General features: G+C 42.1%; 1 protein-coding gene across 1 annotated transcript in view; it reads right to left on the bottom strand.

Moving 5' to 3' along the window:
- The window catches only part of SH3GL1 (SH3 domain containing GRB2 like 1, endophilin A2), a 264,934-nt gene that overhangs the window by 82,635 nt on the left and 159,216 nt on the right, over positions 1-23,083 (bottom strand). Inside the window, exon 7 of the mRNA XM_053703148.1 lies at positions 1,004-1,235. Within this exon, the coding sequence (XP_053559123.1) occupies positions 1,004-1,235 (232 nt within the window). The remainder of the gene's footprint in view (positions 1-1,003; positions 1,236-23,083) is intronic.

Consider the following 23,083-nt stretch of genomic DNA (forward strand, 5'->3'; position numbering starts at 1 on the left):
TGGGCGTAACAAAGTAAACCTCCCGGCGGCAACTTCTAAATAGAGCCGTCGGGAGCATGAACCACAAGGCGCACATTGTATATTCAGTAGAAAACCTCTCGGTTGGCTAGAAAATTGTCTATGAAAGTGTCAGCAAAGATAACAGGGCTAGCTGCGCAACAAAGTTAAACCTCCCGGTCAGCTAGAATACCAAATAAGCCGTTGGGAGAAGGAGATTGTCAATACATAGTCAGGCTAGCTGCACAGCAAAAATAAACCTCCCGATCGGCTGCTAAATTAAAATAAAGCCGTTGGGAGTTGCCATCCTGTTGCACCAAACATAAACCTAAGAGCCACTTCTCCACGTCCCCAGTGCCTGCAGAAACTGCCCTATGACTTAACCCTTGCTAAGGGTAATGTCATCTTTTTACCCCAGAAAATAAAAGTAAGCACTTACCTTAGAAGTCTGCCCGGCAGTAAGGCAGCTCACCCGGCTTGCGAGGTCCTCCCCCTCACATTGGCCTGTGGAAACAAAACGTACTGAGTATAGGGAGGGAAGGGAGGAGCTATTTAACAGCTCTGCTGTGGTGCTTTTTGCCTCCTCCTGCTGACCAGGAGGTGAATATCCCATTAGTAATTAAGATGATCCGTGGACTCATCGTGTCTTAAAAAATAAATATATATATATATATATATCCCCCTCGCATTGCGTGGCTGTTTTAGGTTCCCAGGTATTGGAACGGACCTTGACGTGGTACCTGGGCTGGTCCCATTTGGCCAGATGTGGTAACTAACCTTTCCATTTTTGCTTTTAAAACTTAGCTGAGAGCTTGTGAGTGCTGGACTTTGTGTGTTGTGTGTGTATGTATGTATGTATATATAAAAATGGGATTACTCTAATGATCCAGGTAAAGAGATGCAACAAAGAAAAGTGCAGGGCCACATTACAAAACACCAGTTAGCAGCTGCACTGTGGCTCCCTGGCCTTATACTGGACAACCAGGGATACATTTGCACTGGTTACCTGGTGGTTTGTTTGAGGGTGGGTTGCAAGAAAAGCCTCCATTGGACTGTTCACTTTCTCCATAGTCATAGGTTTCCCGTGGTTTGGGTTTGAATTCTCTCTTGGGTCGGGAGGAGGTTTCACGCACGCGATCCTTCAGTTTGTCGGACAGTTCTTCCAGGATATGCATAGCCTGTCTATGATACTCTAGCTGGGCCTCAACCAGAGCTGAAAGCTGGCTGACTTGTTCCACCTGCCAAAGAAAGGTGCAGTTTTTATTGTTAGGTGTGGAACATAAGATCAAATATAAGTGTTAGACTATTTTAAGAGCACCACTGTGATCTATTTTTAAATGAATTTTGTCTTGGGAGTGAAACAAATAAGGCCATTGGAGGAAAACAAATTGCTCTTCACTGCTCTTTCTAGGGATTATTTAATTTACACATCACTATCCAATTAAGATTTGTCAGAGTATTTAATACACGATAAAAGAATAACTGACTTAGTTTTATATCTTTTGTTAAACAAGAGTTTTGATGGAAAGGGTCTATTCTCAATACATTTAACAAAAATTACAGTCCATTTATACTTTGTAACCTCATTATTATTAACCATAATAAGAGATGATAACTCTGCATTAGAGTTTAAATGTGTATAAAGCACTACAGCTTGGCTTATACAGCTTCTGACTAACTACATTGTAACATACAATTTTTTACACATTGGGGTGAATGTAATTGCCTAATATATTCCTGCCAATTTTATTAAAATGTATTATGCCAGGATATGTGGTACCATATTAAATAATGTTAATTTAATTCCTTCTAGTAGAAGTAAAACTCAAAGTCTTTCATGGAAATAAGGCACTGTAACTTTAATCCTTAGCCATGCTTTAAAAGTGCTGGCTAAAACTTATGCAACGAGGGAGGAAAAACATGAGGAAATGACCGATGCATAATGGGAAAGAATATGGTACATGTGCAATCAATCTGAATGCAAGGTAATCGTTTAATGTAAATTTTTAAAAAACAGAATTTATGCTTACCTGATAAATTACTTTCTCTTGTGGTGTATCCAGTCCACGGATTCACCCTTTACTTGTGGGATATTCTCCTTCCTAACAGGAAGTGGCAAAGAGAGCACACAGCAGAGCTGTCCATATAGCTCCCCCTCTAGCTCCACCCCCCAGTCATTCGACCGGAGGTTAGGAAGAAAAAGGAGAAACCATAGGGTGCAGTGGTGAATGTAGTTTAGACTAAAAATCTACCTGACTAATAGCCAGGGCGGGCCGTGGACTGGATACACCACAAGAGAAAGTAATTTATCAGGTAAGCATAAATTCTGTTTTCTCTTGTAAGGTGTATCCAGTCCACGGATTCATCCTTTACTAGTGGGATGCCAATACCAAAGCTTTAGGACACGGATGAAGGGAGGGAACAAGACAGGTACCTTAAACGGAAGGCACCACTGCTTGTAAAACCTTTCTCCCAAAAATAGCCTCCGAAGAAGCAAAAGTATCGAATTTGTAAAATTTGGAAAAAGTATGCAGCGAAGACCAAGTCGCTGCCTTACAAATCTGTTCAACAGAAGCCTCATTTTTAAAAGCCCATGTGGAAGCCACTGCTCTGGTAGAATGAGCAGTAATTGTTTCAGGAGGCTGCTGGCCAGCAGTCTCATAGGCCAGACGGATGATGCTTTTCAGGCAAAAGGAAAGAGGTAGCAGTCGCCTTCTGACCTCTCCTCTTACCAGAATAGATGACAAACAATGAAGTTGTTTGTCTGAAATCCTTAGTTGCTTGTAAATAGAACTTTAAAGCACGAACCACATTAAGATTGTGTAACAGACTTTCCTTCTTCGAAGAAGGATTAGGACACAGAGAAGGAACAACAATTTCCTGATTAATATTCTTATTAGACACAACCTTAGGAAGAAAACCGGGTTTGGTACGCAAAACTACCTTATCTGCATGGAACACCAAGTAAGGTGAGTCACACTTAAGCAGATAACTCTGAAACTCTTCAAGCAGAAGAGATAGCTACCAAAAACAAAACTTTCCAAGATAAAAGTTTAATATCTATGGAATGTAAAGGTTCAAACGGAACCCCTTGCAGAACTGAAAGAACTAAATTCAGACTCCATGGCGGAGTCACAGGTCTATAAACAGGCTTGATTCTGACTAAAGCCTGACTAAACGCTTGAACGTCTGGTACCTCTGCCAGACGTTTTGTAAAAGAATAGACAAAGCAGATATCTGTCCTTTTAAGGAACTAGCTGATAATCCTTTCTCCAATCCTTCTTGGAGAAAGGACAATATCCTGGGAATCCTAATCTTACTCCATGAGTAACCCGTGGATTCGTACCAACAAAGATTTTCCTTGTGACAGGCTTTCTAGCCTGAATCAGGGTTTCGATAACCGACTCAGAGAAACCACGCTTAGATAGAATTAGGAGTTCAATCTCCAAGCAGTCAGACGCAGAGAAATTAGATTTGGATGTTTGAAAGGACCTTGAAGTAGAAGGTCCTGCCTCATTGGCAGAGTCCATGGTGGAACGGATGACATGTCCACTAGGTCTGCATACCAAGTCCTGCGTAGCCACGCAGGTGCTATTAGAATCACAGACGCCCTCTCCTGCTTGATTCTGGCAACCAGACGAGGAAGGAGAGAAAACGGTGGAAACACATAGGCCAGATTGAAGGACCAAGGCGCTGCTAGAGCATCTATCAACACCGCCTGGGGATCCCGGGACCTGAACCCATAAAGAGGAAGTTTAGCATTCTGACGGGACGCCATCAGATCCAATTCTGGAGTGCCCCATAGCGGAGTCAGCTGGGCAAATACTTCCGGGTGGAGTTCCCACTCCCCCGGATGAAAAGTCTGACGACTTAAAAAATCCGCTTCCCAGTTATCTACTCCTGTGATGTGAATTGCTGAGAGGTGGCAAGAGTGAACCTCCACCCACCTGATTATTTTGGTTACTTCCATCATTGCTAGGAGACTCCTTGTTCCCCCTTGATGGTTGATGTAAGCTACAGTCGTGATGTTGTCCGACTGAAAACTGATGAATTTGGTCGCAGCTAGCTGAGGCCATGCCTGAAGAGCGTTGAAAATCGTCCTCAGTTCCAGAATGTTTATCGGGAGAAGAGCTTCTTCCCGAGACCATAAGCCCTGAGCTTTCAAGGAGTCCCAGACAGCACCCCAGCCCAACAGAATGGCATCGGTCGTTACAATGATCCACTCTGGTCTGCAGAAACACATTCCCTGAGACAGGTGATCCTGAGACAACCACCAGAGAAGAGAATCTCTGGTCCCCTGGTCCAACTGTATTTGAGGAGACAAATCTGCATAATCCCCATTCCACTGTTTGAGCATGCATAGTTGCAGTGGTCTGAGGTGTATCCGTGCAAAAGGGACTATGTCCATTGCCGCTACCATTAGTCCGATTGTCTCCATGCACTGAGCTACAGGCAGCCGAGGAATGGAATGAAGAGCTCGGCAAGTAGTTAAGAGTTTTAACTTTCTGACCTCCGTCAGAAATATTTTCATTTCTTCCGAGTCTATTAGAGTTCCTAGGAATGGAACTCTTGTGAGGGGGGAGAGAGAACTCTTTTTGATGTTCACCTTCCACCCGTGAGACCTTAGAAAGGCTAATACAATTTCTGTGTGAGACTTGGCTCTTTGGAAAGTCGACGCCTGAATTAAGATGTCGTCTAGGTAAGGCGCCACTGCTATGCCCCGCGGTCTTAGAACCGCCAGAAGGGACCCTAGCACCTTTGTGAAAATTCTGGGAGCAGTGGCCAACACGAAAGGAAGAGCCACAAACTGTTAATGCTTGTCCAGAAAGGCGAACCTGAGGAACTGGTGATGATCTTTGTGGATAGGAATGTGCAGATACGCATCCTTTAGATCCACGGTAGTCATAAATTGACCCTCCTGGATTCATTGGTAATATTGTCTGAATGGTCTCCATCTTGAATGATGGGACTCTGAGGAATTTGTTTAGAATTTTGAGATCCAGGATTGGTCTGAAAGTTCCTTCTTTTTTGGGAACCACAAACAGGTTTGAGTAAAAACCCAGCCCTTGTTCCACAATTGGAACTGGGTGGATCACTCCCATTGTATGTAGGTCTTCTACGCAGCGTAAGAACGCCTCTTTGTCTGGTCTGTAGACAGACGAGAAATGTGGAACCTTCCCCTTGGAGGGGAGTCCTTGAATTCTAGAAGATATCCCTGGGATACAATCTCTAAGGCCCAAGGATCGTGTATGTCTCTTGCCCAGGCCTGAGTGAAGAGAGTCTGCCCCCCACTAGATCCGGTCCCGGATCGGGGGCTACCCCTTCATGCTGTCTTGGAGGCAGCTGCAGGCTTCTTGGCCTGTTTACCCTTGTTCCAGCCCTGGTAAGGTTTCCAGGCTGCCCTGGGTTGTGAAGTGTTACCCTCTTGCTTTGCAGCAGGGGAGGATGAAGCGAGACCGCTCCTGAAATTTCGAAAGGAACGAAAATTATTTTGTTTGTTCTTTGTCTTAAAGGACTTGTCCTGAGGGAGAGCATGGCCTTTTCCCCCAGTGATTTCTGAGATAATCTCTTTCAATTCAGGCCCGAAAAGGGTTTTTCCTTTGAAAGGGATGTTCAGTAGTTTGGATTTTGACGACACATCGGCCGACCAGGACTTTAGCCATAGCGCCGCTAACTTAGCTAGTTGGAAAGCGGCATCTGTGATAAAAGAATTAGCCAGCTTAAGAGCCTTAATTCTGTCCATAATGTCCTCATATGAGGTCTCCGTCTGGAGCGCATCTTCCAGCGCCTCGAACCAGAAAGCAGCTGCAGTAGTTACAGGAACAATGCACACTATAGGTTGGAGAAGAAAACCTTGATGAACAAAAATTTTCTTAAGTAAACCCTCTAATTTTTTATCCATAGGGTCTTTAAAAGCACAACTGTCCTCAATTGGTATGGTTGTGCGTTTAGCAAGTGAAGAAACAGCCCCCTCCACCTTAGAGACCGTCTGCCACGAGTCCCGCGTGGTGTCAGATATGGGGAACATTTTCTTAAAAACAGGAGGGGGGACAAACGGAATACCTGGTCTATCCCACTCCCTAGTTACTATATCCGCAATCCTCTTAGGGACCGGGAACACATCAGTGTAAACAGGAACTTCTAGGTACTTGTCCATTTTACACAATTTCTCTGGAACCACCAAAGGGTCACAGTCATCCAGAGTAACTAATACCTCCCTGAGCAATAAGCGGAGGTGTTCTAGTTTAAATTTAAAAGCCAACGTATCAGAGTCTGTCTGAGGAGCAACCTTTCCCGAATCGGAAATTTCTCCCTCAGAAAGCACATCCCTCGCCCCCATTTCAGAGCGTTGTGAGTGTATATCGGATACGGCTACTAAAGCGTCAGAATGCTCATAATCTGTTCTTAAAACAGAGCTATCATGCTTTGCAGGTAACACGGGCAGCTTAGATAAAAATACTGAGAGGGTATTATCCATAACTGCCGCCAAGTCTTGTAAGGTAAAAGAGTTAGACGCGCTAGAGGTGCTAGGCGTCGCTTGAGCGGGCGTAACTGGTTGTGACACTTGGGGAGAGGTCAACGGGCTAACCTCATTACCTTCTGTCTGAGAATCATCTTGGGCCACATTTTTAAGTGCAACAATATGGTCTTTAAAGTGTATAGACATATCAATACAAGTGGGACACATTTTGAGAGGGGGTTCCACCATGGCTTCTAAACACATTGAACAAGGAATTTCCTTGGTGTCGGACATGTTTAACAGACTAGTAGTAAGACAAACAGGCTTAGAAATCACTTTAATCAAGCAAAAACACACTTTGCAAAAAAACGTTACTGCGCCTTTAAGAGATAAAAAATGCACACAATTTTCCAACAGTGAAAAATGCACAAAATTTTTTGAAATTTTCACAGTATGTACCTAAAGCATTGGTAAGATTGCACAACTAGCAAGAAAAATGATTAAACCCTTAATGCCCAAACCGGATCAATAGCTCTGCTGTGGCCCTACCTTCCCTTAGGAGTCAGATTTATGGGGAAAAAACTTCTTATGGGTCCTCAAACTGTAGCAGGAGCCTCCATGTGAACACAGCCTGAAGATCTAGTCAATCTAACTGCGCATCTGAGGCGCGAAATTAGGCCCCTCCCACCTTACTCCGGTGCTGTGAGGCCTAAGAAAACACTCCTAAGAGTTATAATATTAGCCATGTGGGTAACAACCCCTGTAAGAAACCCAAAGGGTCTCAAAAAACGATATTTCTTAGTAAAAACCGTTTGCCATAAAATAGTGTCAACCAGCATAAATTAGCCCTGTTATGTAAGCTTGTAATTCCATACTTAGTCTCTGAATAAAGCTTACCCTTCCCTCATGTTGATCTTATCAGTCCTTTTCTAGCATTATCACAGTCATGTCTAGAAATAAATGACTGAACATACCTTATTGCAGCCTAACCTGCAAACCGTTCCCCCCAACTGAAGTTTTCTTGTACTCCTCAGTCCTGTGTGGGAACAGCAGTGGATTTTAGTTACGACATGCTAAAATCATCTTCCTCTCTGCAGAAATCTTCATCTCTTTTCTGCTGGAGAGTAAACAGTACACACCGGTACCATTTAAAATAAACTTTTGCTTGTAGAACAAAAACTACAAATCTAACACCACATTCACTTTACCCTTCCGAGAGGGACCCTATTGCTTAGAGCCGGCAAAGAGAATGACTGGGGGGTGGAGCTAGAGGGGGAGCTATATGGACAGCTCTGCTGTGTGCTCTCTTTGCCACTTCCTGTTAGGAAGGAGAATATCCCACAAGGATGAATCCGTGGACTGGATACACCTTACAAGAGAAATTATCTCCATGTTCGTTCATATCAGCAACATCATTACAGATGGAAAAGCAGTAAAGTTTAAAGAAAAGCTTAACTAATTTGCTCGAAATCAAGCCAGCCCAAAAAGTTAAAAGGGACATTGAATCATGAAATATTTTTTGTGAGTTTAGATAGAGAATACAATTTTAAACAACTTTACTTATATTATTTGATTTGCTTCATTCTTTAGATATCCTTTGTTGAAGAAATATCAAAGCACATGGGTGAGCCAATCACACAAGGCATCTATGTGCAGCCACTGAGACTATATATGCTTTTCAGCAAAGGATATTAAGAGAATGAAGCATATTAGATAATAGAAGTCAATTAGAAAGTTGTTTAAAATTGCATGGCCTTTCTGAATCAAGAAAGGGTTTCATGTCCATTTAAAAGGCACCTTGGTGTCACACACCAATGGGTCTTGGGCTGAGGTTGTCAAGCTGTGCACAAACATGGTCTTCTTGCTAGTTTCAAAATGTATTCACACATTGTCTTCATGCATAACAATTAAATTTGCATTTCCTGCTCTTTCATATAAGAGGGTTTTTTTTTTGTTTGTTTTTTGGGGGGGGGGGGGGGGGGTTACCTTAAAGGGACATTGCAAACCAAATTGAAACCCACATGGATTTTGTAATATACATGAATTTGCAAAAATGCATCTAATAAAAACTATAGCCGTGTCAAAAGTGTATTTAAGTATGCACTGTGCACCAGCATTTTAAACACAGCACTTGTTCAGAGAGCCTAAAGTGCTTGTAATATCTGGTAATGACTCAATTTGTTAATTGTTGACATGATACAAGCCCCACTGGTGCTTTAAGCAACTGCAGTATTTAAAATGCTGGCACACTGAGAATATCTAGTTAAGTTTCACATGCACGTGCAGAGAAAAATGCAAACACTAAAACAGTGATATAAAACAAAAAGAAGAGAGAGCGCAGCCACAACTCAAGGTAAAAGTATTTAATTCCACTTTGCGCATATGAACATACTGCACTTACAGGAATACAAAAATTACTAGCGTCTCTTAAAATCTCACACAGTCCCCGGTCCTCCGGTCTCAGTCAGCTTTAGCTGTTAACTTGCTCGTTTCAATTTCCGGCGTGCGAACTTGGTAGTTGTTCCTTTACACGGTGCAGGGATTCGTTCAAACTTTTCTACCAAGTTCGCACGCCGGAAATTGAAACGAGCAAGTTAACAGCTAAAGCTGACCGAGACCGGAGGACCGGGGACTGTGTGAGATTTTAAGAGACGCTAGTAATTTTTGTATTCCTGTAAGTGCAGTATGTTCATATGCGCAAAGTGGAATTAAATACTTTTACCTTGAGTTGTGGCTGCGCTCTCTCTTCTTTTTGTTTTATAGTACTATCGATTCTGAAACGCTCTGCAAAGTTCAGTGAACTGTGAAGCTGCACCACACTCATAAGGAAGCTGGGGAGATCCTGATTTAAAGAAAAAGAAATAACTAGTGAACACTAGTCTTCTACCATACTCCCTGAGACATTAAGGTAAGATAAAATCAGTATATGTAAAAGAGATTATTGTTAAATTATATTGATTATATATGTGTAACATGTTTAACTTAGGCAAATAGCATTTTAATTGTTAATCTTTAGTAAATCTCAAGGCTACGAATTATATGAACTAGTGATGTACAATGAATGTATTGGCAGAAATCACTGAAGGAAGAAAATCACAGATTTGAAAACATATAAAAGCACTGAAGATAACAAATATTAGTTTATATTGGTGTGAGATATACTGTATCTTTTAGTGCATTTATAAGCCTACTATTGAATCAGTAAGTAAGCGCAGTTTTTTAAAAGTAAGTGTTTGGGTTGTACTAAAACAGTGATAACTTTTAATATAAGCATTTTTGACAATACATGTATATTGCAAAAAAAATTCTATTCAAAGATGTAATTAATCTTTGTGCATTTAAATTTTGACTGGAATGTCCCTTTAATAGATCTGGAAATTGTGATTTGTGTGTGACTCAAAGATAGAAATTGGAGATCATTTGCCAATATAAATATCTTGTAACAAGCAGATAATATTTTTACTTCTAGGGACTATTTACCCTCTGGAAGTCTAAGCACCAGCTGCTTTCTTACATCCTAGGTAAAATAACAGGATGCGTAATTGTGCCTGGACCAGACAAGACAGCTATCTAGTGGTATACCTGACTAACACTGTACAAATAATGCTGAGAGACACCCAGATTAAAGGACCATTAAATGCAGTTAGTAAAGAATGCACCATGGATTAGGGAATGAGGAGAATGCCAACAGATTAAAAACTGTCTGATCTTGGAAGCTAAGGAGAATCTTTGAGACAGATCCTCAGTCTCCAATCTAATATTAGAGCATTGCAAGCTGCAGATATAGTCTGGCAAAGGGTACTGCATCTGAGGCAGCTACCATTAGACCTACCACTTCCATGCACTGAGCAACAATAGGAAGCATGAAGAGTTGGAGAGCAGGCTCTCTGTAGTTTGAATCTGCGTTGCTCTGTTAAAGATAGACAGCAACACATCAATGATGGATCCCAAAAAGGAAACAAGTTTGTTTAATTAGTACATCATCTTGCTGGAACAGCAATAGCAGCACTCTCAGCATGAATGCATATAATTTAAATTGCTGTGTCTCACAAATAAAGCTGTTTGTGATCCTAAATCACATCAAGTGATACCGAATCTCTTCCATGGATGTTCCATTAGAAACTAGTTTAGAAATGTTGTCACACCAGACAGTTGTAGCTACTGCTACACAAGCTATGCTGATCACTAGTTTATACATAAAACCTGCCAATTGGAAGGACATTCTGTAAAAACCTTACAATTTTCTGTCAATGAGATCCTTGAAGAAGGTATTGTAAACAATTTTGAATTTTGCAGAAGGAACAAAGGGAACACATGGTTATTTCAATTCCTTAGGAACAACAAAAACAGTGAAGGTTGTAGGCACACTAAGGAATTGGGAGGAGCACAACGCTACAGAATTTTTATTAAAGGTAGAGGGAGGGACAGGATGCTACACTATGGAAAAAAAGGGAATTGTAAGGAGGGGGCCCATTAATGATTACAGGGAGGGGGAGGTGGGGCACCACTATACTACAGAAAAGAAAATAATAATAAAAACATGCAAACTGGTACTGGCAGCTGTCAGAGAGCTGTTCGGGAGGGATCAGGAAGGTAATCTCTACTCTGCATCAAAAAACAAAATGTATGCTTACCTGATAAATGTATTTATTTGCTTACTTTAGGAAGGAAACCTAACTTAGTACGCAGAACAACCTTATCACATTATAAGATAAGGGGAATCATACTGCAACGCCGAGAGTTTAGAGACTCTCCTAGCAGAAGAAATGGCAACAAGAAACATAAACCTTCCAAGATAACATCTTAATATCTAAGGAATGCATAGGCTCAAATGGAGCCTGTTGCAAAACTTTAAGAACAAGGTTAAGACTCCAAGTTGGAGCAACTGATTTAAACACAGGCCTGATTCGGACAAGGGCCTGACAAAAGGATTGGACATCCAGCACGTCCGCCAGACGCTTGTGCAGCAGAATGGATAAAGCAGAGATCTGACCCCTGAGGGTACTGACCGAAAACCCCTTCTCCAGGCCATTCCTGGGGAAAAGACAAATTCCCAGGAATCCTGACCCTACTCCAAGAGTAACCCTTGGATTCACACAAGAAGATATTTACGCCATATCTTATGGTAAAACTTTCTAGTAACTGGCATGCACGCTTAGACCAACTAATCGATCAATCTCCAAGCAGTCAGCTTTAGAGAAACGAAAATAGAAAGAAGGAAGGGACCCTGATTCAGAAGATCCTTCCTCAGAGGCAGTCTCCAAGGAGGGAGAGGAGACTATTCCACTAGGTCTGCATACCAGATCCTGCGAGACCACGCAGGGGCTATTAGAATCACTGACTCTCTCTCCTGTTTGATACAAATAATGACTCGTGAAAGAAGAGAAAAACTGAGGAAATAGGTATGCAAGACTGATTCCCAAGAAAAAAACCGCCAGAACATTTATCATGGCGGTCTGTGGATCACTTGCCATTCTAGGGTTTACCTTGAAATCACCTCCGGACGGAGAGCCCACTCCCCGAGGTAATTGTATGTCTGTTCAGAAGTCCAATTGTTCACCCCCTAAAGAGAGGAAAACAGACAGCAATTGTGAGCTACCGCCACTGAACAAATCAAATCACTTCCTACGAGGCTAAGGAACTCAGAGTTCCACCCTGGTAGATGATGTAAGCCATAGAGGTGAAATTGCAAATTTAATGACGACTTTGGCCAGGCCATCAGAGCAATGTAACACGCCCTCAACTGTAAAAGAGGAACGCAGACACTTCCGAGATTAATAATCCCTGTGCCTCAAGCAAGTACCAGACTGGTAACCAGTCCAGAAGGTAGGCGCCCGTTGCCACATTACCCAGGAATGTCTCCAGAAGCACATGCCCTGAGACAGGTACTCCTGAAAATCCAGTACTGGAGGGAGTCTCTTATCTACTGATCTAGATCTATCCACTAAGACAGATCTGAAAATTCTCCATTTTAGAGTAAATAGTAAAGGGAATGATGTCCATGGCAACCATCAGACCAATTCCCTCCCAACCATCTGGTTACAAAACGACTAAGCTACCTACCGGACCACCAGAGCTTGCTGATGGCCGGACAGAAGACTGCAGGAAGAAGAAAGGAAAAACTCCTTGATTATCTGGTCCCTGTTAGAGGTCTTGTTCTAGACAGAGAATCTATGAGGGTCCCCAAATAAATCACCCAGAATCATATCCCAACCCTGAGAAAGAAGACTAGACAAGGTCTCTTGGAAGAGAGTTTGCTCAAAGGAAGGATGACACCTGATCATATATGATCCAGAATCCCCCTTGCAATATTCCGAGACCTACAAGTCCTTCTAGGATGACGAAACTCAAACTTGAGAAGATCCCAATGATGGGAACAAAAAAACAGAATTTATGTTTACCTGATAAATTACTTTCTCCAACGGTGTGTCCGGTCCACGGCGTCATCCTTACTTGTGGGATATTCTCTTCCCCAACAGGAAATGGCAAAGAGCCCAGCAAAGCTGGTCACATGATCCCTCCTAGGCTCCGCCTACCCCAGTCATTCGACCGACGTTAAGGAGGAATATTTGCATAGGAGAAACCATATGATACCGTGGTGACTGTAGTTAAAGAAAATAAATTATCAGACCTGATTAAAAAACCAGGGCGGGCCGTGGACCGGACACACCGTTGGAGAAAGTAATTTATCAGGTAAACATAAATTCTGTTTTCTCCAACATAGGTGTGTCCGGTCCACGGCGTCATCCTTACTTGTGGGAACCAATACCAAAGCTTTAGGACACGGATGAAGGGAGGGAGCAAATCAGGTCACCTAAATGGAAGGCACCACGGCTTGCAAAACCTTTCTCCCAAAAATAGCCTCAGAAGAAGCAAAAGTATCAAACTTGTAAAATTTGGTAAAAGTGTGCAGTGAAGACCAAGTCGCTGCCCTACATATCTGATCAACAGAAGCCTCGTTCTTGAAGGCCCATGTGGAAGCCACAGCCCTAGTGGAATGAGCTGTGATTCTTTCAGGAGGCTGCCGTCCGGCAGTCTCGTAAGCCAATCTGATGATGCTTTTAATCCAAAAAGAGAGAGAGGTAGAAGTTGCTTTTTGACCTCTCCTTTTACCAGAATAAACAACAAACAAGGAAGATGTTTGTCTAAAATCCTTTGTAGCATCTAAATAGAATTTTAGAGCGCGAAAAACATCCAAATTGTGCAACAAACGTTCCTTCTTCGAAACTGGTTTCGGACACAAAGAAGGCACGACTATCTCCTGGTTAATGTTTTTGTTAGAAACAACTTTTGGAAGAAAACCAGGTTTAGTACGTAAAACCACCTTATCTGCATGGAACACCAGATAAGGAGGAGAACACTGCAGAGCAGATAATTCTGAAACTCTTCTGGCAGAAGAAATTGCAACCAAAAACAAAACTTTCCAAGATAATAACTTAATATCAACGGAATGTAAGGGTTCAAACGGAACCCCCTGAAGAACTGAAAGAACTAAGTTGAGACTCCAAGGGGGAGTCAAAGGTTTGTAAACAGGCTTAATTCTAACCAGAGCCTGAACAAAGGCTTGAACATCTGGCACAGCTGCCAGCTTTTTGTGTAGTAACACAGACAAGGCAGAAATCTGTCCCTTCAAGGAACTTGCAGATAATCCTTTCTCCAATCCTTCTTGAAGAAAGGATAGAATCTTAGGAATCTTTACCTTGTCCCAAGGGAATCCTTTAGATTCACACCAACAGATATATTTTTTCCATATTTTGTGGTAAATTTTTCTAGTTACAGGCTTTCTGGCCTGAACAAGAGTATCAATAACAGAATCTGAGAACCCTCGTTTTGATAAGATCAAGCGTTCAATCTCCAAGCAGTCAGCTGGAGTGAGACCAGATTCGGATGTTCGAACGGACCTTGAACAAGAAGGTCTCGTCTCAAAGGTAGCTTCCATGGTGGAGCCGATGACATATTCACCAGATCTGCATACCAAGTCCTGCGTGGCCACGCAGGAGCTATCAAGATCACCGACGCCCTCTCCTGATGGATCCTGGCTACCAGCTTGGGGATGAGAGGAAACGGCGGGAATACATAAGCTAGTTTGAAGGTCCAAGGTGCTACTAGTGCATCTACTAGAGTCGCCTTGGGATCCCTGGATCTGGACCCGTAGCAAGGAACCTTGAAGTTCTGACGAGAGGCCATCAGATCCATGTCTGGAATGCCCCACAGTTGAGTAATTTGGGCAAAGATTTCCGGATGGAGTTCCCACTCCCCCGGATGTAATGTCTGACGACTCAGAAAATCCGCTTCCCAATTTTCCACTCCTGGGATGTGGATTGCAGACAGGTGGCAGGAGTGAGTCTCCGCCCATTGAATGATTTTGGTCACTTCTTCCATCGCCAGGGAACTCCTTGTTCCCCCCTGATGGTTGATGTACGCAACAGTCGTCATGTTGTCTGATTGAAACCGTATGAACTTGGCCTTTGCTAGCTGAGGCCAAGCCTTGAGAGCATTGAATATCGCTCTCAGTTCCAGAATATTTATCGGTAGAAGAGATTCTTCCCGAGACCAAAGACCCTGAGCTTTCAGGGATCCCCAGACCGCGCCCCAGCCCATCAGACTGGCGTCGGTCGTGACAATGACCCACTCTGGTCTGCGGAAGGTCATCCCTTGTGACAGGTTGTCCAGGGACAGCCACCAACGGAGTGAGTCTCTGGTCCTCTGATTTACTTGTATCTTCGGAGACAAGTCTGTATAGTCCCCATTCCACTGACTGAGCATGCACAGTTGTAATGGTCTTAGATGAATGCGCGCAAAAGGAACTATGTCCATTGCCGCTACCATCAAACCTATTACTTCCATGCACTGCGCTATGGAAGGAAGAGGAACGGAATGAAGTGTCCGACAAGAGTTTAGAAGTTTTGTTTTTCTGGCCTCTGTCAGAAAAATCCTCATTTCTAAGGAGTCGATTATTGTTCCCAAGAAGGGAACCCTTGTCGACGGAGATAGAGAACTCTTTTCCACGTTCACTTTCCATCCGTGAGATCTGAGAAAGGCCAGGACTATGTCCGTGTGAGCCTTTGCTTGAGGAAGGGACGACGCTTGAATCAGAATGTCATCCAAGTAAGGTACTACTGCAATGCCCCTTGGTCTTAGCACCGCTAGAAGGGACCCTAGTACCTTTGTGAAAATCCTTGGAGCAGTGGCTAATCCGAAAGGAAGCGCCACGAACTGGTAATGCTTGTCCAGGAATGCGAACCTTAGGAACCGATGATGTTCCTTGTGGATAGGAATATGTAGATACGCATCCTTTAAATCCACCGTGGTCATGAATTGACCTTCCTGGATGGAAGGAAGAATTGTTCGAATGGTTTCCATTTTGAACGATGGAACCTTGAGAAACTTGTTTAAGATCTTGAGATCTAAGATTGGTCTGAACGTTCCCTCTTTTTTGGGAACTATGAACAGATTGGAGTAGAACCCCATCCCTTGTTCTCCTAATGGAACAGGATGAATCACTCTCATTTTTAACAGGTCTTCTACACAATGTAAGAATGCCTGTCTTTTTATGTGGTCTGAAGACAATTGAGACCTGTGGAACCTCCCCCTTGGGGGAAGCCCCTTGAATTCCAGAAGATAACCTTGGGAGACTATTTCTAGTGCCCAAGGATCCAGAACATCTCTTGCCCAAGCCTGAGCGAAGAGAGAGAGTCTGCCCCCCACCAGATCCGGTCCCGGATCGGGGGCCAACATTTCATGCTGTCTTGGTAGCAGTGGCAGGTTTCTTGGCCTGCTTTCCCTTGTTCCAGCCTTGCATTGGTCTCCAGGCTGGCTTGGCTTGAGAAGTATTACCCTCTTGCTTAGAGGACGTAGCACTTGGGGCTGGTCCGTTTCTACGAAAGGGACGAAAATTAGGTTTATTTTTGGCCTTGAAAGACCTATCCTGAGGAAGGGCGTGGCCCTTACCCCCAGTGATATCAGAGATAATCTCTTTCAAGTCAGGGCCAAACAGCGTTTTCCCCTTGAAAGGAATGTTAAGGAGTTTGTTCTTGGAAGACGCATCAGCTGACCAAGATTTCAACCAAAGCGCTCTGCGCGCCACAATAGCAAACCCAGAATTCTTCGCCGCTAACCTAGCCAATTGCAAAGTGGCGTCTAGGGTGAAAGAATTAGCCAATTTGAGAGCACGGATTCTGTCCATAATCTCCTCATAAGGAGGAGAATCACTATCGATCGCCTTTACTAGCTCATCGAACCAGAAACACGCGGCTGTAGTGACAGGGACAATGCATGAAATTGGTTGTAGAAGGTAACCTTGCTGAACAAACATCTTTTTAAGCAAACCTTCTAATTTTTTATCCATAGGATCTTTGAAAGCACAACTATCTTCTATGGGTATAGTGGTGCGTTTGTTTAAAGTAGAAACCGCTCCCTCGACCTTGGGGACTGTCTGCCATAAGTCCTTTCTGGGGTCGACCATAGGAAACAATTTTTTAAATATGGGGGGAGGGACGAAAGGTATACCGGGCCTTTCCCATTCTTTATTTACAATGTCCGCCACCCGCTTGGGTATAGGAAAAGCTTCTGGGAGCCCCGGGACCTCTAGGAACTTGTCCATTTTACATAGTTTCTCTGGGATGATCAAATTCTCACAATCATCCAGAGTGGATAATACCTCCTTAAGCAGAGCGCGGAGATGTTCCAACTTAAATTTAAATGTAATCACATCGGGTTCAGCTTGTTGAGAAATTTTCCCTGAATCTGAAATTTCTCCCTCAGACAAAACCTCCCTGGCCCCCTCAGACTGGTGTAGGGGCATTTCAGAACCATTATCATCAGCGTCCTCATGCTCTTCAGTATCTAAAACAGAGCAGTCGCGCTGCTTACGCTGATAAGTGGGCATTTTGGCTAAAATGTTTTTGATAGAATTATCCATTACAGCCGTTAATTGTTGCATAGTAAGGAGTATTGGCGCGCTAGATGTACTAGGGGCCTCCTGAGTGGGCAAGACTCGTGTAGACGAAGGAGGGAATGATGCAGTACCATGCTTACTCCCCTCACTTGAGGAATCATCTTGGGCATCATTTTCAGTGTCACATAAATCACATTTATTTAAATGAGAAGGAACCTTGGCTTCCCCACATTCAGAACACAGTCTATCTGGTAGTTCAGACATGTTAAACAGGCATAAACTTGATAACAAAGTACAAAAAACGTTTTAAAATAAAACCGTTACTGTCACTTTAAATTTTAAACTGAACCCACTTTATTACTGCAATTGCGAAAAAGTATGAAGGAATTGTTCAAAATTCACCAAAATTTCACCACAGTGTCTTAAAGCCTTAAAAGTATTGCACACCAAATTTGGAAGCTTTAACCCTTAAAATAACGGAACCGGAGCCGTTTTTAACTTTAACCCCTTTACAGTCCCTGGTATCTGCTTTGCTGAGACCCAACCAAGCCCAAAGGGGAATACGATACCAAATGACGCCTTCAGAAAGTCTTTTCTATGTATCAGAGCTCCTCACACATGCGACTGCATGTCATGCCTCACAAAAACAAGTGCGCAATACCGGCGCGAAAATGAGGCTCTGCCTATGATTAGGGAAAGCCCCTAAAGAATAAGGTGTCTAAAATAGTGCCTGCCGATATTATTTTACAAAAATACCCAGATTAAATGATTCCTCAAGGCTAAATATGTGTAATATATGAATCGATTTAGCCCAGAAAATGTCTACAGTCTTAATAAGCCCTTGTGAAGCCCTTATTTACTGTCTGAATAAAAATGGCTTACCGGATCCCATAGGGAAAATGACAGCTTCCAGCATTACATCGTCTTGTTAGAATGTGTCATACCTCAAGCAGCAAAAGACTGCTCACTGTTCCCCCAACTGAAGTTAATTCCTCTCAACAGTCCTGTGTGGAACAGCCATGGATTTTAGTAACGGTTGCTAAAATCATTTTCCTCTTACAAACAGAAATCTTCATCTCTTTTCTGTTTCAGAGTAAATAGTACATACCAGCACTATTTTAAAATAACAAACTCTTGATTGAATAATAAAAACTACAGTTAAACACTAAAAAACTCTAAGCCATCTCCGTGGAGATGTTGCCTGTACAACGGCAAAGAGAATGACTGGGGTAGGCGGAGCCTAGGAGGGATCATGTGACCAGCTTTGCTGGGCTCTTTGCCATTTCCTGTTGGGGAAGAGAATATCCCACAAGTAAGGATGACGCCGTGGACCGGACACACCTATGTTGGAGAAATACACATTCTTCAAGGTCTATGTTCAATATGAACATGCCCTTCTTGAACCAAAGGAGAATGGATACTTAGAGAATGGGAACTTAAATACCTAGATCTCGTTCCCAGACTGGAACAATCACTCCCAGAGATGAAGATCTTGAACCCAGTTCAAGGAATGCTTCTCATCAAACCTGGAATGCAGATACTCTAGAAGAAGAAATCTGCCCACAGGAGGAAACCTTAGAATGAACTAAGATTAGTTGGATACTAAGACCTGACAAACCCTGCAGAAAAAGGAAAAAAAAAAAATCAGTCTAATTATCTTGACATGTGGTAGAAAAAACATAATTTATGTAAGAACTTACCTGATAAATTAATTTCTTTCATATTGGCAAGAATCCATGAGCTAGTGACGTATTGGGATAAACAATCCTACCAGGAGGGGCAAAGTTTCCCAAACATCAAAATGCCTATAAATACACCCCTCACCACACCCACAATTCAGTTTAACGAATAGCCAAGAAGTGGGGTGATAAGAAAGGAGTAAAAAGCATCAACAAAGGAATTTTGAAATTGTGCTTTATACAAAAAAATCATAACCACCATAAAAAAGGGGGTGGGCCTCATGGACTCTTGCCAATATGAAAGAAATGAATTTATCAGGTAAGTTCTTACATAAATTATGTTTTCTTTCATGTAATTGGCAAGAGTCCATGAGCTAGTGACGTATGGGATAGCAATACCCAAGATGTGGAACTCCACGCAAGATTCACTAGAGAGGGAGGGATAAAAATAAAAACAGCCATTTTCCGTTGAAAGAAATAATCCACAACCCAAAATATAAGTTAATTCTCATAAATGTGAGGAAAAAACTTAAATCAACAGCAGAAAAATCAAACTGAAACCGCTGCCTGAAGAACTTTTCTACCAAAAACTGCTTCCGAAGAAGCAAATAAATCAAAATGGTAGAATTTAGTAAATGTATGCAAAGAAGACAAAGTAGCAGCTTTGCAAATCTGATCAACTGAAGCTTCATTCTTAAAAGCCCAGGAAGTGCAAACTGATCTAGTAGAATGAACTGTAATTCTCTGAGGCGGGGCTTTACCCGACTCCAGGCTTGATGAATCCAACGTTTTAAACACGAAGCCAAGGAAACAGCAGAAGCTTTCTAACCTTTCCTGGAACCAGAAAAGATAACAAATAGACTAGAAGTCTTCCTGAAATCTTTAGTAGCTTCGACATAATATTTCAAAGCTCTCACCACATCCAAAGAATGTAAAGATCTTTCCAAAGAATTCTTAGGATTAGGACACAAGGAAGGGACAACAATTTCTCTACTAATGTTGTTAGAATTTACAACCTTAAGTAGAAATTTAAATGAAGTCCGCAAAACTCCCTTATCCTGATGAAAAATCAGAAAAGGTGATTCACAAGAGAGCAGATAATTCAGAAACTCTTCTAGCAGAAGAGATGGCCAAAAGAAACAACATTTTCCAAGAAAGTAGTTTAATGTCTAAAGAATGCATAGGCTCAAACGGAGGAGCCTGTAAAGCCTTCAAAACCAAATTAAGACTCCAAGGAGGAGAGATTGATTTAATGACAGGCTTGATACGAACCAAAGCCTGCACAAAACAATGAATATCAGGAAGTTTAGCAATCTTTCTATGAAATAAAACAGAAAGAGCAGAGATTTGTCCTTTCAAGGAACTTGCAGACAAACCTTTATCCAAACCATCCTGAAGAAACTGTAGAATTCTAGGAATTCTAAAAGAATGCCAAGAGAATTTATGAGAAGAACACCATGAAATGTACGTCTTCCAAACTGGATAATAAATCTTTCTAGAAACAGATTTACGAGCCTGTAACATAGTATTAATCACCGAGTCAGAGAAACCTCTATGACTAAGCACTAAGCGTTCAATTTCCATACCATCAAATTTAATGATTTGAGATCCTGATGGAAAAACGGACCTTGAGATAGGTCTGGCCTTAATGGAAGTGGCCAAGGTTGGCAACTGGACATCCGAACAAGATCCGCATACCAAAACCTGAGGCCATGCTGGGGCCACCAGCAGCACAAACGATTGCTCCATGATGATTTTAGAGATCACTCATGGAAGAAGAACTAGAGGCGGGAAAATATAAGCAGGTTGATAACACCAAGGAAGTGTCAATGCATCCACTGCTTCCACCTGAGGATCCCTGGACCTGGACAGGTACCAGGGAAGTTTTTTGTTTAGATGAGATGCCATCAGATCTATTTCTGGAAACCTCCACATCTGAACAATTTGAGAAAACACATCTGGGTGGAGAGACCATTCTCCCGGATGTAAAGTCTGACGACTGAGGTAAACCACTTCCCAATTGTCTATACCTGGGATATGAACCGCAGAAATTAGACAGGATTCCGCCCCAAACAAGTATCCAAGATACTTCTTTCATAGCTTGAGGACTGAGTCCCACCCTGATGATTGACATATGCCACAGTTGTGATATTGAAGGGAATGACTGAGACTGAAGGTTCTGACAGGCTGCAACCAATTTCAAACGTCTCTTGTCTGTTAGAGACAAAGTCATGGACACTGAATCTATCTGGAAACCTAAAAAGGTTACCTTTGTCTGAGGAATCAAAAAACTTTTTGGTAAATTGATCCTCCAACCATGTCTTCGAAGAAACAACACTAGTTGATTTGTGTGAGATTCTGCAGAACGTAAGGACTGAGCGAGTACCAAGATATCGTCCAAATAAGGAAATACCGCAATACCCCGCTCTCTGATTACAGAGAGTAGGGCACCTAGAACCTTTGAAAAGATTCTTGGAGCTGTTGCTAGGCCAAAAGGAAGAGCAACAAATTGGTAATGCTTGTCTAGAAAAGAGAATCTCAGGAACCGATAGTGATCTGGATGAATCAGAATATGAAGATATGCGTCCTGTAAGTCTATTGTGGAGATATAATGCCCTTGCTGAACAAAAGGCAGAATAGTCCTTATAGTCACCATTTTGAAAGTTGGTACTCTTACATATCGATTCAAAATCTTTAGATCCAAAACTGGTCTGAATGAATTTTCTTTCTTTGGGACAATGAATAGATTTGAATTAAACCCCAGACCCTGTTCCTGAAACGGAACTGGCATGATTACCCCTGATAACTCCAGGTCTGAAACACACTTCAGGAAAGCCTGAGCCTTTACTGGGTTTGCCGGAATGCGTGAGAGAAAAAATCTTCTCACAGGCGGTCTTACTCTGAATCTATTCTGTACCCCTGAGAGACAATACTCTGAATCCAATGGTTTTGGACCGAATTGATCCAAACATCTTTGAAAAATCTTAATCTGCCCCCTACCAGCTGAGCTGAAATGAGGGCCGCACCTTCATGCGGACTTGGGAGCTGGTTTTGATCTCTTAAATGGCTTGGATTTATTCCAATTTGAAGAAGGCTTCCAATTGGAAGCAGATTCCTTAGGGGAAGGATTAGGTTTCTGTTCCTTATTTTTGTCAAAAGGAACGATAACGGTTAGAAGCTTTAGATTTACCCTTAGGTCTTTTATCCTGAGGCAAAAAAACTCCCTTCCCCCAGTGACAGTTGAAATTATTGAATCCAACTGAGAACCAAATAATTTATTACCTTGGAAAGAAAGAGATAGCAATCTGGACTTAGAAGTCATATCAGCATTCCAAGATTTGAGCCACAAAGCTCTTCTAGCTAAAATAGCTAGAGACATATATTTAACATCAATTTTGATATCAAAAATGGCATCACAAATGAAATTATTAGCATGTTGAATCAACTTAACAATGCTAGACAAATCATGATCAGATACTTGTTGCGCTAAAGTTTCCAACCAAAAAGTTGAAGCAGCTGCAACATCAGCCAAAGAAATTCCAGGCCTAAGAAGATGACCTGAATATAAATAAGCTTTCCTTAGATAAGACTCAGAAAAAATGTTAAAAACCTTTTACGTTTATTAGTAGGCAGAACGGCAGACAATGCCTTCTGAATAGAATCAGCAATAAATTCTTAGGTATATCTTGTGCATTAGATGTTGAGGGAACAGCAACAGGTAATGAACTACTACTGATGGATACATTCTCTGCATGTAAAAGTTTATCATGACAACTATTACAAACCACAGCTGGAGGTATAACCCCCACAAGTTTACAACAAATGCACTTAGCTTTGGTAGAACTGTTATCAGGCCGCAAGGTTCCATCAGTGATTTCTGAGACAGAATCAGATTGAGACATCTTGTAAATGTAAGAAAAAAACATATAAAGCAAAATTATCAATTTCCTTATATGGCAGTTTCAGGAATGGGAAAAAATGCAAACAGCATAGCCCTCTGACATAGAAAAAAGGCAGGAGGCAAATATAAATGGGGTCTTAAATAAAGAA

This window comes from Bombina bombina, chromosome 2 (genome assembly GCF_027579735.1).
Source record: "Bombina bombina isolate aBomBom1 chromosome 2, aBomBom1.pri, whole genome shotgun sequence".
Classification (NCBI taxonomy): Eukaryota; Metazoa; Chordata; class Amphibia; order Anura; family Bombinatoridae; genus Bombina; species Bombina bombina.